The 13,666-nt window shown below is 46.6% G+C and overlaps 1 protein-coding gene and 1 long non-coding RNA gene across 2 annotated transcripts in view; one reads left to right on the forward strand and one right to left on the reverse strand.

Annotated features, from left to right (window-relative positions):
• Positions 1–13,666, forward strand: part of LOC148130016 (uncharacterized) — a 333,127-nt gene that overhangs the window by 274,144 nt on the left and 45,317 nt on the right. The window lies entirely within an intron of this gene.
• CCAR2 (cell cycle and apoptosis regulator 2) overlaps positions 1–13,666 on the reverse strand; it is a 30,136-nt gene that overhangs the window by 2,802 nt on the left and 13,668 nt on the right. Inside the window, exons 7-15 of the mRNA XM_087969627.1 lie at positions 11,329–11,503; positions 10,242–10,505; positions 8,295–8,525; positions 7,397–7,571; positions 6,610–6,689; positions 4,635–4,781; positions 4,413–4,524; positions 3,437–3,622; positions 1,598–1,803 (exon numbers count right to left, since the gene is read on the reverse strand). Coding sequence (XP_087825753.1) covers positions 1,598–1,803; positions 3,437–3,622; positions 4,413–4,524; positions 4,635–4,781; positions 6,610–6,689; positions 7,397–7,571; positions 8,295–8,525; positions 10,242–10,505; positions 11,329–11,503 — 1,576 coding nt within the window. The remainder of the gene's footprint in view (positions 1–1,597; positions 1,804–3,436; positions 3,623–4,412; positions 4,525–4,634; positions 4,782–6,609; positions 6,690–7,396; positions 7,572–8,294; positions 8,526–10,241; positions 10,506–11,328; positions 11,504–13,666) is intronic.

Below are 13,666 nucleotides of genomic sequence, written 5' to 3' on the forward strand. Positions count from 1 at the left end.
TTTGGTGCCAAGGTCTTCCCCCAAACACCTTTGTGGATAGCCTACCATCTCACTGGTCATGCTCCTCATCCCAGCATAAATGAGACCTACAATGTTGCAAAGCGAAGCATCAACTCAATTTAGTTTTAACAACTCCTGCAAACCCCAACATAGACACAACAAGAAATTCCAGCTGCTAGCCAGGCATCTATTTAGGTAGGCCTTACCATCCCAGAGGAATTTTTTAAGGGTATTGCAGGGAGCATTGTGTGAAGCTAGAGAGATTTGGGGAAGCAACACCACCAATTTTTCATTTTTTTTCTGGGTCACATCTATTTTGTAGCAGTAGCAACATATTGCTCTCCAAAAACAACGGAAAGAAAAATGCCCACCTGCTTCCCCAAAATGGGAGAAACTTGTATAGGTAGCAACGTTTGACATATTCGGGACCAAAACCTAACAAAATTGTAATTTTACTTTTACAGACCAGCATATATGAACTATTTTAAAGTATTGTCCAATAGAGGGACAAAATCAAGCAGAGAATAGTGGGATGACTTAAAAGCCTCCAGCTGTTCACAGCGGTTCCCTGACGAATGCGGGCTCACAAATACCCTCATTTTCTGTCTTTTTTAAGCAGGTCGTCTGGGGCCAAGTTCGAAATAGCAATGCCACTGACCAACATGAACAAAAAATCCAAAGAGGCCACAGCTGTCATATTTGCCTGTTGTCTTAAGCACACTGAAGTCAATGGAGTTGTGTGAGTCATGCCCCCATTGGAGTCTCAATCCATTGGCTGAGGAGGAAACTGAGGAAGGGCAAGTCCGGCTGGGCAGAGCAGGGAAGAGGTAGAACAAGGGAGAGGGAGTTCAGAGGAAGAGCCAGGCCCACCCCCTCTTCATCCTAGGGCACGCAGGGAGGAATGGAGAACAGAGCAACATGGGTTGCATGGCTTACGAGGGAGGAAAGGGCCCTGATTCCCTTCACAAGGCACATCTGGGAAGGGAGTTTAAAGGAGAGGCAGTTTGGGAGGGGCATTTGTCGGAAACAAAGTTTATCTCATGTTGGATGCTGCTATGTGGGTTCCTGGTTTGATTTACTGCCATGTTACTTCACTTCTGGAACTCCTTATCTTGCCCTGCCGGATTTATTACCTTATCTTGTCTTGCCGAATTCATAGTTTAAAGTTTTCTGTTTATAATGTTTTGGACTAGAATATCTGTTCCTGGGAGAGTTTTTCTCCAGACTGGCAGGTAACTGGGACATTGGGGGCAAAGTTGGAGCTAATAAAAGGACCCCTACTTATTATTCTGCCTGTGTTGCCTTTGTGCCACGCCCCGAATCATCACAAATTGACTTCTGTTCAATCACACCCGATCTGGAAGCCCTATTTTAACCATCAGTTCTTCAGAGAACCTGAATTTTCTTAGGTTCTCAAGGCGTCCTTCCAAAGGGATGAGAGTTTTCCCACTCTCTACTAGGAGCTGCAGAACTGCCCACACAGCCTAGGAGTCTCTGAGCAGACGTCCAGTTCTAGATCCATCAAGCCATAACTGTTTGAAGATCCAACACTCTCGATTTACTATAAAAGCCCCACTGGGTTCAATGGTCAGCCTACCTTCTCAATTATCCTCTGGATTTCCAGTTGCAAAGGAACCAGGCGCTTTTTATTCTCCTGTAGCAGCCTTTGAAATTGGGATTTCTGCTTTTCGGATGCTTTCGACTGCTCTTCCATCTCAGTCAGGCGCTTCTGCAATTCCTGCACTTCCAGCGTCAATGCCTTGTTGGAAGCCTCCGTTGATGAGAAGCGAAGCTGGGTCTCTTCTGCGAAATGCAGTCGATTGAAATTGTTTTCCAAGCAAAATGTTAAGAGAGAAGAGAGAAGTGTAAGTGCCTAGTCAAAACAAGGGAGAGCCAAAATTGGCAGTATCTCATTGGAGGAAAACCGATTTATGTACAAAGAGCAATTACGGTAATCTGTAATTATGGAATCTGCAGGGGGGGCAGATTTCAGGGCAGGAACCTTTGACTTGCACAATTCTACAGATACATTTTAGCAATAGCAATAGCCCTTACACTTATATACTGCTTTTCCAGTGCTTTCCAGCCCTCTCTAAGCGGTTTACAGTCAGCCTCTTGCCCCTAACAATTTGGGTTCTCGTTTTACCCGCCTCGGAAGGATGGAAGGCTGAGTCAACCTCGAGCCTGGTAGGATTCGATCTGCCAAATTGCAGGCAGCTGGCAGCCAGCAGAAGTCACCTGCAGTACTGCACTCTCACCACCGCGCCACCGAGGCTCTTTTCCAAACCTCTGGGGGGTATTTTAAATGCATGGGCCTGTCTGTTGCCTGCCACTCTCAATGTGCATCTATCCCTTTATAAGCTGCCTAGAGTCGCTATGAGCAAGTAGGTGGCTACGTAAATTTTCTAAATAAATAAATCTCCATTTTCTGGATGTTCGTGCAGGTAGAACTTGAATCCCTCTCAGTTCCCCTTAAAAGAGTTCCACTCTTTTCATTCCACATCCGCTGCCCAGAATGGACATTCAGTTCTTGCTCAGGAAGCCATTCAATTCTATAATCCATAATACATGCATGCTTGGTACCCCTTGCAGACAATCAAGAGTGTGCCCAATAAATACAATATTTTGGGCTTGAGTCGTGCTTTCTTATATGCCGTGTTTCCCCCAAAATAAGACCCTGTCTTATATATATTTTTTGTCACCAAAAAAAGGCACCAGGTCTTACTTTCGGGGAGGGCGATGTCATGCACTGATTTACCTCATTTGTGCATGTTGCCCCCAGCCTCTTTTTCACTGTCAGAGGCCTTCAGGAACTTCTGCAGCAAGAAAGGCCGGTAAGGCTCTCCTGAAGGGAGAGCTCCAATAACAGAGGTCTGGATCGATCCTGAGCTGTTATCGGCTGCAGAGGCCTACAGGAAAGTCTTGCCAGCTGCAGAAAAAAATGGCCCGGCAAGGCAGGTGTCGGGGTGTGCGAGGCCTGGCTGCACCTGTCTGAAAGTAAGTAGTAGGGAAGATGTGGCCCCCACATCCTCAACCTACCTTAATTTTTACCCGTGCAGCCTGGAGTTGGCGGGGTCTTAATTAGGGCTTATTTTTTGGGGGGTAGGGCTTATATTGGGCACAAATGTAAAAAAAATCAAGCTAGGGCTTACTTTCAGGGTAGGTCATATTTTGGGGGGAAACACGTTGAGTTAGACTGCAAAATTCCTAATGACCACTAGATGGCAGCATGTGCGTCCTTTTGCTGCCGATTGCCCCCTAAAATCTGGTTTTGCTGCCAATTAGCAGCCTAAAATCTGGTTAACCCAGAACATACAGCTGATCGATCGAAGCAGCGCCTCATGGGTCCAGACGGTAATCAGGGTGAACTGCCAGGAACCGTGAGGGCTGGTTGTAGGTGAATTCCGTCTATCAAGCCTCCTCCACCAGCACTCACCCAACTTTAGCTCCAGGGTATGGATTTTATTTTCCAGGTAGAGTCGGCTGTTTTCTGTCTGCTCTGCCTTTTCCAGGAGCTTGCTCACATTAAGGACAGCTCCGTTGTATGGAATCAAATTGGTAGACTGAGCCTCTCGGGTAGATTTGGTGCAAGAAGCCGACGGGCGCAAGAAATGGAGGTTGCCTGCAAGAAGAAAATCGCATTTATCCTGCTTGACAATCCAGAACACCTTGATTTTGGGAATGGGGGAGCAAAAAGGAGGAAAAATACACAGGGATCCATTCCCCGCTGCAGGGCTGAAGCGTTATTCTCTCCCTCGCCAACTGACCCATCCTGAGAAAAAATTCTCCTTTCCCAAAGCGAGCCGCCATCTGAGTGGGAGGAGTTACTGTGAAGGAAATCCTCACATCCCTGGGACAAGGGGAAGTCCTTGACTTATGACCACAATTGAGCCCCAAAAGTTCCCTTGCTAAGCGAGACAACGGCCAATGGATTCTCCTCCCCGGGTTACATCTTTTCTTGTCCCCGTTGTTAAGTGAATGCATTGGCTTGGCTCATCAGGAAGGTTGCAAAGGGGGAAATCACATGACACCCCCCGGGGAACCGTCATAAATATGAGTCGGTTGCCAAGGGTTTGAATTTGGATCACCTGACCCTTGGGATCCTGCAATGGACATTAAGGGTGGCAAAACGATCATAAGTCACTTTTTTCAGTGCCGTTGTAACTTCGGTCACTAAATAAACTGTTGTAAGTCAAGGACTACCTGTATTTTGTTGGGAGGAGATAAAAATGTTAAGACACGCCGCCGCCACCCTGCCGCCCCCCATCCAGACCTCCTCCTGGCAGACAGAGGGCTCCGTAAAACCCATTGCTGAACTGGAACAAGCCTAACTCAAAGAAAGCAAGCTGTCGTGGCAAGCCACCCCTAATGGCCCATATAAAGTCCCTTCCCACCCCATACCTGTAACTCACCTGCCAGTTCTTCCTCTCCGAGACCTGCCTCTGTCCCTTCCTGCCGGCTGTAGCGCAGGCTGCGGTAACGGCACACAAACTGCGTCACCACCCTGTTCACCAAGCGCTTCACCTACCAGCAGATGAGACCCCCCCTTAGGAGCGGCCCTGGGAAATGCCGCAAAAGAAACCGCCGTGCCCACGGGGTCCGGAGGGCGGAGGCCAGCTCCTCTCCACGCTCACCTGCTCTTTGCAGAGGTGCAGTCCCAAGGTGAGCAGGATCTTGTCCATATCCTTCCTATGCAGGTAGCCGCAGAAATTCAAGTCGAAGTAAATGAAGGCAAGGAGGGCATCCAAGGGCAACACGGTGCTTGGATCCAACTCTCTGGGCTAAGTGTGGTGTGTATATATAAATATGTATTAAAAGGGGAGGGGGAGAGAAAGGGAGATAATCTTACTCCGTGCTCCGTTTCACTGGTCCAGATGCCAACTTTATAGACTTTTGAGGTCCCCAAGCCACCAGTGGCAACATCAAAACAGATGCCCAATACGCATTTATCACTGGTCACATTGCTGAGACAAGCTATAAAACGATTCTCCGTCAGCAGCAACTATCAGGGTTCAGTCACGTTACTGGGGCACCATAAGGAGCCTCTGTGGCGCAGTGGTTAGATTGCACTACTGCAAGCTACTTCTGCTGCAGACAGCTGCCTACAATTTGGCAGTTCAAATCCCACCAGGCTCCAGGTTGACTCAGCCTTCCGTCCTTCCGAGGTGGGTAAAATGAGGACCCAGATTGTTGGGGGCAAGAGGCTGACTCTGTAAACCTCTTAGAGAGGGCTGGAAAGTACTATAAAGCAGTATATAAGTCTAAGTAATCTTGCTATTGCCTTCCTGTAATTCGCATTGGAAAATGCACTAAATCTCGGATGCTACCCGAGATAAAGCTTGATGGGACTGAGAGTGTAGTCCAGAGGAGGATGGCCTTTCTTTGAACACAGGAAACGTCCAATTCTGGCCTTCTAACCAAAAGTCACAAATTAGCCTAAGCCAGGATTCCTAAACTCATTCGCTAAGGCAGGGGTCTGCAACCTTAAGCACACATTACAGATTACCGTTAAATTGCTCCTTGTACACATGCATAGGCTTTCCTGCAATGAGATATTGCCAGTTTTGGCTCTCCCTTGTTCCGACTAGGCGCTTGCACTTCTGTTAACTTTTTGCTTGGAAAACTATTTCAATCGACTGCATTTCGCAGAAGAGACCCAGCTTCGCTACTCATCGACGGAGGATCCCAACAAGGTGTTGATGCTGGAACCGCAGGAATTACAGAAGTGCCTGACTGAGATGGAGCCATTTGGACCCATTTCCCACAGAAAAGAAAACAACAGGAGCCAATAATTTAACAACCGGTGTGACTGGGTGGGCTTGGCCAACTCAATGTCACTCACCCAGTCACCTCCTGCTCTGGAATATGGAGCGAATCTCCGTCCTCTGCCATCACCTTTACCTTCCCAGGCCAGGTGAGGAGTGACAGGGAGGGGAGGGGCCAGCCAGAGGTGGGGCCAGCCGACAGGGAGCCGCAGCAGAGGGCCCAAAGAGTCGCATGTGGCTCCAGAGCTGCTGGTTGCAAACCCCTGTGCTAAGATTAACATGTAGCATTGTGCACATCATCGAAAGAAACAAAAAAAACGAAGAAAAATCCAAAGCAAGCTACAGTTTAACATGCTGTGAACCAGATCAACACAAACTAGGAATCATATTGAGCTGGGTGATTAAATTAATAAAGATATGGGAGGCCCTTGATATGTCTTTACAGTGTTGAAAAATATATACCTACACATATATACCTACTAAAAGTATACCTACATTCCAGAATTTAGGTGTTTACACAGCTCAGTCCTCTGGAGATTCCCCTCAATTACCTAGCCTAGCCTAGGATAAACAAAATCCAATTTCTGAGAAAATAATTTTGCCACCATCTACATTCTTTATAAATTCGTGCAAATTTGCCTGCTAAAGGTGATTTATGGAATTAAATCTCAATGAAACCAGCACCAGAATTAGTATGTTACAAAGTCAGCAACATCCCCCAAAAAACATACTATGGCTTATACCCCAGTCTTCCCAAGACAGCTAATTAAAGCAGGATACATCCGTGAAGAAAAGTCAGACATAAACAAGCAAACCAAACTTTGAAGAAGAGCTGGCCACTAACCATATCGGGAAGGGAGGAAACCTCAATCTCTGACTGGTTGGATGCAACGGATCTCACTTCAGCATCTTCCAACTTGACACCTGTGGAAAAGGCAACATGACCTACTTCAGAAGCTGACTGTCAACTCTGAAGCGAGCCTGGCGGAAGCCATCTTGTGCTGCCTCGTAGTTGCCACGAAGCCTGAGGTGGGGAAGGGAGTGTGGAAATAGACAGCCCAGCTAACAAGTCAAAACTGTGGGAACCAAGGTCATCGTAACGGGTGGCTGTTGAAGGAGGAAAGGAGCCTGCCATCCGTCCTAATTGGACAATGTGATTGGTGACATATGGGAGGGGGGATTTTTGCTCTTTTAATTAGGTGAAAACCACGGGAACGGTTAAGAGTTGGTTTTCACCGGCTGTGCTGATACGATGTGTCCATAAACATGTTGTTTGAGGGATCTACCTGTGTCAGAATTCTGCTTTCAATGGGCACATTACTTGGAACGTGACACTGACTGGATCCATTCAGTGTCCTTAGCCAGACGAACATCTCTTGAGTGTGCAACAAATGCCTTTCAACACCCCAAACCATCGCAGTCTGGAGACAGCCCTGAGGTAGCCGAATACTGACCGAAGGCCATGAAAAGAAAGGTGGGAATCCTGATTTCCCCACAGAGAAAAGCCAAGGGACTTTCATCTTGTCTACAACTAAGGGCAGTGGATTAGGGCAACTCCCTGCAGCTAATATGTGTCCCTACCATGGAGTCAAGGTTAAACGAAACAGTATTGCGCTTCCCAGGCTGCTTACCAAAATCCTCCTCTTCGTCCTCTCGTAGCAGCAAAAGGTCATCTTCCATGCTTAGCTCACAGAGGTCATCGGTGGAATCCTTCACTTCGGCTTTGACGCTGACTTTCTCTTCCTTGGTTGCATTGGCCCCATCTTGATTTGGGGGCTTCTTCTCGGCCTCCCCAGTCCCCTCTTTCTGCACAAATGGAAAGGACAATATCTGTGCCTTCCCCCCTCCACCCAAAAAACCCCCATCTATTACCCTGTTTCCCCGAAAATACCACCTATCCTGAAAGTAAGTCTAGCTTGATTTTTACACGTGTGCCCAATATAAGCCCTACCCCCAAAATAAGCCCTAATGAAGATCCTACTCCAGAGTGGATGGGTAAAAATTAAACTAGGGTTGGGATGGGGGAGGTTGTGGAGCTGCCCTACTACTTACCTTTGAACAGTTGTAGCCAGGCCTCGCACACCCCGACACCTGCCTTGCCAGCCCGTTTCTTCTGCAGGTGGCAAGGCTGGCAAGGCTTTCCTGAAGGCCTCTGTGGCTGATGACAAAGCTCTGGATCGATCCAGAGCTCTATTATGGGATGCAGAGGCCTTCAGGAAAACCTTGCCGGCCACAAAAGAAGAAGTTCCTGAAAGCCTCTGACAGCGAAAAGGAGGCCGTGGGGAACACGCACAAGTGAGGTTAGTCAGCGGATGACATCCCCCCAAAATAAGACCTGGTGCCTTTTTTTGTGGCAAAAAATATATATATAAGACAGGGTCTTATTTTGGGGGAAACACAGTATCCTTCACAATCGGAAGAAAATGCAAGCCGTGCAATGTCAGAAAAGGTGAGGAGAGGATGCAACTGGCCTAAGATGAGGGGGCCACCCAATTGTGCTGTAAGGCCTGGAGAGCTGCATAGACGTACTTGAACTTCCTTCTGGTTGCTCTCTGGTGCATCTTCTGCTCCAGGTTTCTCCTGAGGTTCCTCCTTCAGTTCGTTCTCTGCTTCCTTTTCAGATTTCGGCACTTTTTCTGAATCGGGATTCTTGGCCTCTGGAGGCTCCTCCTTTTCCGGCAGGGCCAGGAGCGCCTTATAAAGCTTGTAGCCAAAATCCCGCTGAAGCATCTCCTGGAAAATCTCTGCCATCACTGCCACCTCGGGAGGGGGGAAGAAGGAGCAAGAGAGATCAGGGAGCGAGAAGCTGGGAAAGATCTCGAGGCCTAAACTAGGGAAAGGTTGAGCGTCCACACACCTATACGGGGCACGCCTGATTTAACAGGTTGGGGATTCAACAGGTGGAAATCTGCTGGAAGGGGATACGCTCCGATAGGATGCTGGCATCAGAGGCTGAGAAGAACGAGAAGGTGTTGAGTGGGCTGGTGGGACATCGGCATTGGCAGAAACTGAACTGGGAAGTTGGGAGGCTCAATCCAGTGGCATATGCCCCGGTGCTAAATGTCAACCCTGAAGCTGACCTGATTTGAGGCCATTTGAAGACTTCAGCACTGATGTCAACTGAAAAGATACTCCTTTAGTCTTTTTAGCTACCAGAAAAAGGGAATGGGGGAAACAAGGCATTCTTGAAATGCCTAGATAATCACCTCGGCAGCCCAAAGTTGTCGGAGCATAAGAAGGTTATTGGAGAGCATGATGGATGACTCTTGGGAGACGGATGTGTCCCACTGGAGAAGTCACATCCAAGGGGTGGGGGAAAGACCAGGGTCAAGGGGGAAATGTGTGGTGTGATTTAGGATCAGCTGCACCCAGCCACGCGCCAACATGGCAATTTCTAATAAAACAATTTACTTTTTCTGAGATGCAGCTAGAGAGTTTTGATTTGAATGAGGGTGGGTTTGTTGGACCCCTGTCAGCTGACACACTGGAGAAGAGGGACAGGAGGGGGAATAGAGATAGTTGGGGTATTGTAGTCAAAACAAAATACTTTCTCTCGAGAATCAAGGACGTTCCTGTGGATGCTCGGGAGGAGGAGACTGGAGTCACCTAGCACCTGGACAATCTCCTGATTGGACCATGTGACTGGTTGTTTTGGGAAAGTGACAAACTTTTAATTAGGTGAAGACCACAGGGAAACTCAAGAGCCGGGTTTCCAAGCCTGTGCCAATATGACATAGCTAATAAACTCATTCTTTGAGGAATCTACCTGCCTCAGTTTTGTTTGCTACAGGTATGTTACCTGGAACCCTGACATTAAGGAGAAAGGGTTGGTGATGTACACCAGTCCATAATAGTTAGGTAATCTCTGGCTTTAACATGTATTGCACTTTCCACTTCTTCTACTACAGGATTTATTTCAGTTTAGTTTATGTCTGCATTTTTAAAAATCATGAACATCTTGATACTCAGACCCTACAAAATCCACTTTCCAACTCTACTCTGTCTTCAAAGGTTCCGCACCCGACCCCTTGTTTGTATTCCTCCTATTCTGCTGGTAATTCACACGGTGCTACCTCTTCCAAGCTCTCTTGATTCAACCTTATGGCTGGAAGAGAGGGAAAACCTAAATGCAAACGGCTTCTTAGTAGGAGTAGCCAATAGTAGGCTTTGTCATAAATGCGGGGTCCTTTGTGCTCTCTGTGCTTGGTAGTTTTCTTGCAGATGTTTCATTACCAAATTAGGTATTTCAGTTTGGTAATGAAACATCTGCAAGAAAACAAAGCTCAGAGGCCCCACAGTTCAACTCTGAGCTATAAATATTCTCTTCTATCTTAATCATAAATGCAGGGGAATTCACGCCATCGTGCACTCCCAGAACCTAACCTTCTAATCAGATGGGGGCATCTAAGCAGGCAGAGCCAAGCCAGATGAGGGGGCCAGCTACACACAACCCTCGAGAACTTCCACAAAACCTACCTCAAAGGAGAGCTTCTCCCGCTGCCTTCTGTACTCAAGCAAAGTGTAAAGAGAGATGTTGGTGCAACTGGGCTGCCCATTTTGCAGTGCCAGCTGAGGGTAAACAACTATGGCGGGTTCCAGTGGAGGAGCTGGGATCTCTGGTTCAGAAGTCGACGTCTCCAGAGCTAGCTCGGGGACTGGTACAGCTGAGTCCATTTCCTGCTCACTGGCCTCCATTTCTTGGTCCGGAGCTGGTTCTGAGGTCTGTTCAGTTTCTTCCACCTGTTTAGAAGCGTCATTGTTAGAAGGCAAAGCATCAGTGATATGTAAGTTGAAGATCCAAGGACTCCAGCCAAAATCCTTCCAAAAGTGGCCACCATACTGTAACTCAGCCAGAAAACTATTACAAGTTTTGAAGAGGAGAACAAATTAAATCAAATTTATAGTTTTTCGTTTGGTTCTCATTGACTTCTTGGCCCTGATCTGGCCAACTTTTAGGAGGCGGCTACTGGTGTTCTGCTCAAAAGCCAACTGGGACCCTCAGCAAGAAAAACGTTATATGTCTTGAATCTATTTCAGGGCTCTCCAAACTTGGCAACTTGAAGACTTGTGGAACTTCCAGAATTCCCCAGCCAGCTACAATCTACAGGTCTAAAAGTTGCCAGACATTGAGAAACCCCTGATCCAGTTAAACAGAAATATGCTCTCAAGAGCCAAGAATGTCTAATTTCAATCTAAAGGCAAGGCCAACCATCAAATCACAGCTGTCCATTTAAACCAGAGGTCCCCAAATTAGGCAACTTTAAGGCTTGTGGACTTCAACTCTCAGAATTCCTCAGCCAGAAGTCCACAAGCCTTAAAGTTGCCAAGTTTGGGGACCCCTGATTTAAACTAAGAGAGGTCGCAATAAAGCTAAGGTCACAAAACATGCCCTCTGTGGAAATCTCAAGGAGGCAGGATATAAAACACAAGTCCACGTATAAATGGGAAGAAATGGATTAGGCGCCAAGGCTCTCTCTTCCCTTCTACCCATCATCTGAGAGTGACCCCCCCAATTCCTTCCTGCTCAAATGAAACTTCACATCCAGGCCGAATCCACTCTCACCACCTCGCTTTTTCCTTCCAAAGGTGCTGCCGCTTTTTCGGCTTTCTGTTTGCACGAGGTCTCCCACTCTTCAAGTGGTGGCATCAGGCTCCAAATATCTGGCAGGAAAACCACCGTCTGCTCCTGGTAAGACGGGTTCCCCTCACGCAGGTATCTGAACTCCGCCAACCGGTACCTAAGGAACATCAAGGACAGAGAATTCAGATAAAAGCAAAAAAAATGAACATTTCCCAAAAGGGGGTCAGTCCCACCCATGGGGGAGTTCAGCCAGAGATCAACGGCAGCCTGGATGCAGAGCTGTGTGCTCGAAAGGGCCTGTAAGGGGTTGAATAGCACTGTACGGCTGGAAGGGACCTTGGAGGTCACATAGTCCAACCCAGTACCCAAGGCAAGAGATTTATACCAGCCCAGTCAAATAGCTGTCTGGTTTTGGAAAACCTCTCATGATGGGAGCACCCACAATCCTGGGAGGCAAATTATTCCATTGATTCATTATTCTATTAGAAATGTTCTCCTGACTTCTACATTGCATCTCTTTTTAACAAGTTTCCACCCATCACTTCTTGTCCTGCTCTCTGATGCCCTGAAGAATAAGTCAATCCCCTCTTCTCTGTGACAGCCCCTCAAGTACTGGAAGACAGTTATTATCATATCCTCCCTGACTTTCCTGGCAGGAGCTAAAAATATTTGATGATTAGGGTAGGGTAGGGTAGGGTAGGATAGGATAGAGTAGAATAGAATAGAATAGAATAGAATAGAATAGAATAGAATAGAATAGAATAGAATAGAATAGAATAGAATAGAATAGAATAGAATAGAATAGAATAGAATAGAATAGAATAAATGTTGGATGAAGAATAGAATAGAATAGAATAGAATAGAATAGAATAGAATAGAATAGAATAGAATAGAATAGAATAGAATAGAATAGAATAGAATGAAGGGACCTTATATAGGTCATCTAGTCCAAATCCCCTGCCCAAGCAACGGATCCTACACAATTTCTGACAGATGGCAGCCCAGTCTCTTAAAAGCTTCCGGTGATGAAGCTCCCACAACTTCTGAAGGCAACTTCTGTTCCGTGGGTTATTGTTATGTCAGAAATTTCCTCCTTATTTCCAGGTTGAATCTCTCCTTGTTCAGTTTCCATCCATTATTCCTTGTCTGGCCTTTGGAAAATAACTTGACCCCCCTCCTCTCTGTGACAGCCCCTCAAGTATTGGAGCACTATCATCTCACCTCTGATCCTTCTTTTCACTAGACCATAAAAATGGTTCCCAGAACTATCCTTCATATGTTTTAGTCTTTAATGTACCTAAGTAACAAACTTACTTTGTTTTTATTTTTTCATACAATCTTGTGGGGCCACATTACCAATTGCCCAGGGCCACATGTGGCTCGTGGGCCACGGGTTGACACACCTGCTTTAGGTAAACATGGAACAATACTTTGCTGTACATCTGCCTCCATGAGACTCAAGTATTGGGGCAGGGGATGTTAGTTATGCCTTTCTTATGGCTGGACTTCTGCCCAGATAGAATTAACCTCAGGCAACAGACTCTTACTACACAACCGAGAGCATGGATTTCTGAGAAATGCCAACATCCCAATCTGGACTGATTGCCACACGTGGCAATGCTTCACAGGCCCCCCAATCCCTTTCTTCCCAAGTCTGATGCTTCCCCAACAAGTCACATGTGCAGCCTGATTTACACAAAATAAGTTTGGTTGCCATGGTTATCTAGCACAAGGAAGCTATATATAACCATACTCCTTCCAACTAAACCAAAGCACTCCAAGTTCCAGCCTTTTTCCTCACTGCTGATTGGGTAGAGGTTAGAGCATGTGAAGTCTTCTCTGGCTCCTAAGAGCTCATGCACAAAAGCATGTGAAAGACCTCCAGAAAACCAGAAGCCCAGGGTTCTTGACTGACGGGGAAGGATAAGGTGGCGTCTCTGAAAAGCCCACAGGGACACAAAACCAACCAAAATCCTCCTGCCTGGGCACCGTCAGAAAGCTCAACTCATACTGGTACCCATGTCCTTCTTCTCTTGACAATGGGAATGGTGGACATTAAGAGGAAGTGAAACAAGCCAACAAATAAATAAACAAATAAATAAATGGCAGGCTGGAAAAATAAAGTATACCCTTGGCTCACAGAAAGGCAAAGACAATCTTACAATTAAAGAACAGAGTATCTGTTTAGGGTCCTCAATTTTGTACAAATCAAAGGTCTTTTTTTTTCCTTTGGGCAACATGCTACACTCTAAGAAGCAGTCAGGGCAGGGTGGAAAGCAGGTTTGGATTTATTTCAACTGAAATGCAATTAAAATAACAC

Source organism: Notechis scutatus, chromosome 7, assembly GCF_049901735.1.
Source record: "Notechis scutatus isolate UNSWTSFEM ecotype Mainland chromosome 7, rNotScu1.2, whole genome shotgun sequence".
Taxonomy (NCBI): Eukaryota; Metazoa; Chordata; class Lepidosauria; order Squamata; family Elapidae; genus Notechis; species Notechis scutatus.